A 2095-nucleotide genomic window follows, 5' to 3' on the forward strand; every position below is an offset into this window, starting at 1 on the left:
CGTGGCGCGCTCGCGTGGATGCTCTAAAGTAAAAAAGTTATAACAAAAATTATTTCATATTGGTAGTGAATGACAGGGGATTGCCACCTATTTTAAATATTAAATTCTGTAATTTAAATTGGTATCAGTAAATGTGAGGGCATTTTAAGTAAGGCGTGTTTTAATAGGGTTGACATCGTTGAGTCGCCTCTTAACTAAAAAGCTAATCGACTTGAAGCTGAAGTTTTGGTAAAGTAGTTGCACAGAGATCACTAAAAAGTGAATATCTGATTCTTACTGGGCACATTTGCTTCGTCTCCACCACACTTCTATTGCCTCGAGCTTCACTACTAAGAATTGGCTAAATCGTATATTCTATCGATCGTTGTTAAGTTTAGTTAACGTTAGGTACAGCAAACGTGCTGTTTCAGGTAGAGAAGCGTCAGTTTAAGTGGGCATGTGAAGAGGTGGTTCGTGTCGTGCAGGTAGGCTTCACAAGCCGGGCTTGTCTTTGATATGTCCGAGTCGAGTCTGGACAAGTTCAGACGACTGCAGTATCCAGACCTTATTTGAGGCCCGATATCGCGGCAGCTGAAGCTCTTCTGATGCTATGGGTGGTGATTGAGCTCCAATAACAGCATTTATTAGGGGCGAGAGTCTCTGAAATGGTTGCTTCAGTGTTATTTAATTCGATGAAGTTCTTAGCCATACTGTTCGTTTTATGGTTTGCCTATTGCTCAGCAGACCTCTCGGCTTGTTTCACTTTTGTAAGCCTTTGTACTTCCCGCCTAAGATGGTACCTGGATACTAATATTGCTAGGTGCGGTTACATCTGCTGTATATTTTCTTTCCGGGCTTTTTATCGTAGGAAATTGCGATGATGCTGCTCTATCTGTGTAGTTAAATCAGCTTTGGAAGCTTTTTGTTAAGGATGTTGAGGTTGAAGTTTTGCGCTAAGTATCCACAAGTGGATCTATCTGTACTCAGGATAAACAACTGACTAAACTTTGCAAGGGAGACAAAGACATGTGGCGCCGATAGAAGGTTGTAGTGCCCAAACAAGAATAATAAGTTTTTCTCCATAAGATTTTTTCCACTCAGATAGAGATTCGCCAGTAGTCACAGTACGACCAAAAATTCAATTTCAAGTCGTCCGATTTGTTGTCATCCCACAGCAATAAAATTTCATCACCATTTTACAATGAAATTCGAACTTAAACTCGCATGCATTTATTCTTTAGTGAACATATACTCTCTGTTTGGAATACCTCTCTTCATATGGGTCGGCCTAGCTGCGTGCCCGATCGCTTTATGCATGTTCGTTGGATCTACTACAAATCGAATACCTTTCTTTCATCAGGTAAATGATGTATAGTTCTCCAGATATATCTACATATTCGTAGACATAAATGTGGTCAGTTGAGCATATTTTATAAAATTGAAATTTAAAAATTTTTCAGTATCTTTCAATTTTGAGCGTTGCCGGTTCGATATTCGTTGTACGCGTTTGTTGCGCTGAGGCCTTCAATGCGCTCGTAGTACTCAGCATCTTTACTGGATTGAGTAGTTCTTTCATTGGCGTCACGCTTCTGACATGGGCTAATAGCATTGGCGATTTAATTGCCAATCAATACTTGGCTCGTCAAGGCTATCAAAATATGGCGCTAGCTGCATGCTTCGGTGGACCTATATTTAGTGAGTTACATGGAATCGGGAGCTGGAGTGATACGAGCAGATTTGGAATTTAAGTATACATTTTCCAGATTCACTGCTTGCGGTTGGTTCTACTCTACTATACAAAACATTGACAGAGGATAACTTCCTACTAAAGGTAAAGTAATATTTACATAAATATGTTAAGAGTTTGCATAAATATTTTCTTCTAATTAATTGGACATTCATCTTTTTGCTCTAATTTTATGTTTGCGCATAGTTTAATTTTTTATAAATTTATGGCCTTATTCATAAAAAANTTTTTAAGAGTTTGCATAAATATTTTCTTCTAATTACTTGGACATTAATCTTTTTGCTCTAATTTTATGTTTGCGCATAGTTTAATTTTTTATAAATTTAAAATATTAGAAATTAAGTCAGCTCCTTGTAAAAAAAAAAAAAA

At 37.5% G+C, this 2095-nt stretch overlaps 1 protein-coding gene across 1 annotated transcript; it reads left to right on the forward strand.

Annotated features, from left to right (window-relative positions):
• Positions 1 to 1220: 1220 nt before the first annotated feature.
• Positions 1221 to 1810, forward strand: LOC108355764 (sodium/potassium/calcium exchanger 6, mitochondrial-like; the record flags this gene model as incomplete). The annotated part of the gene is made up of 3 exons (XM_017606901.1): positions 1221 to 1339; positions 1440 to 1674; positions 1743 to 1810. Coding segments are annotated over exons 1-3 (348 nt in total), but the record flags the coding sequence as incomplete, so codon positions are not given.
• Positions 1811 to 2095: the final 285 nt, after the last annotated feature.

The sequence above is a fragment of the Rhagoletis zephyria genome, unplaced genomic scaffold (genome assembly GCF_001687245.7).
Source record: "Rhagoletis zephyria isolate East Lansing unplaced genomic scaffold, Rhagoletis_zephyria_1.1 Rzeph_scaffold_49822, whole genome shotgun sequence".
NCBI lineage: Eukaryota > Metazoa > Arthropoda > Insecta > Diptera > Tephritidae > Rhagoletis > Rhagoletis zephyria.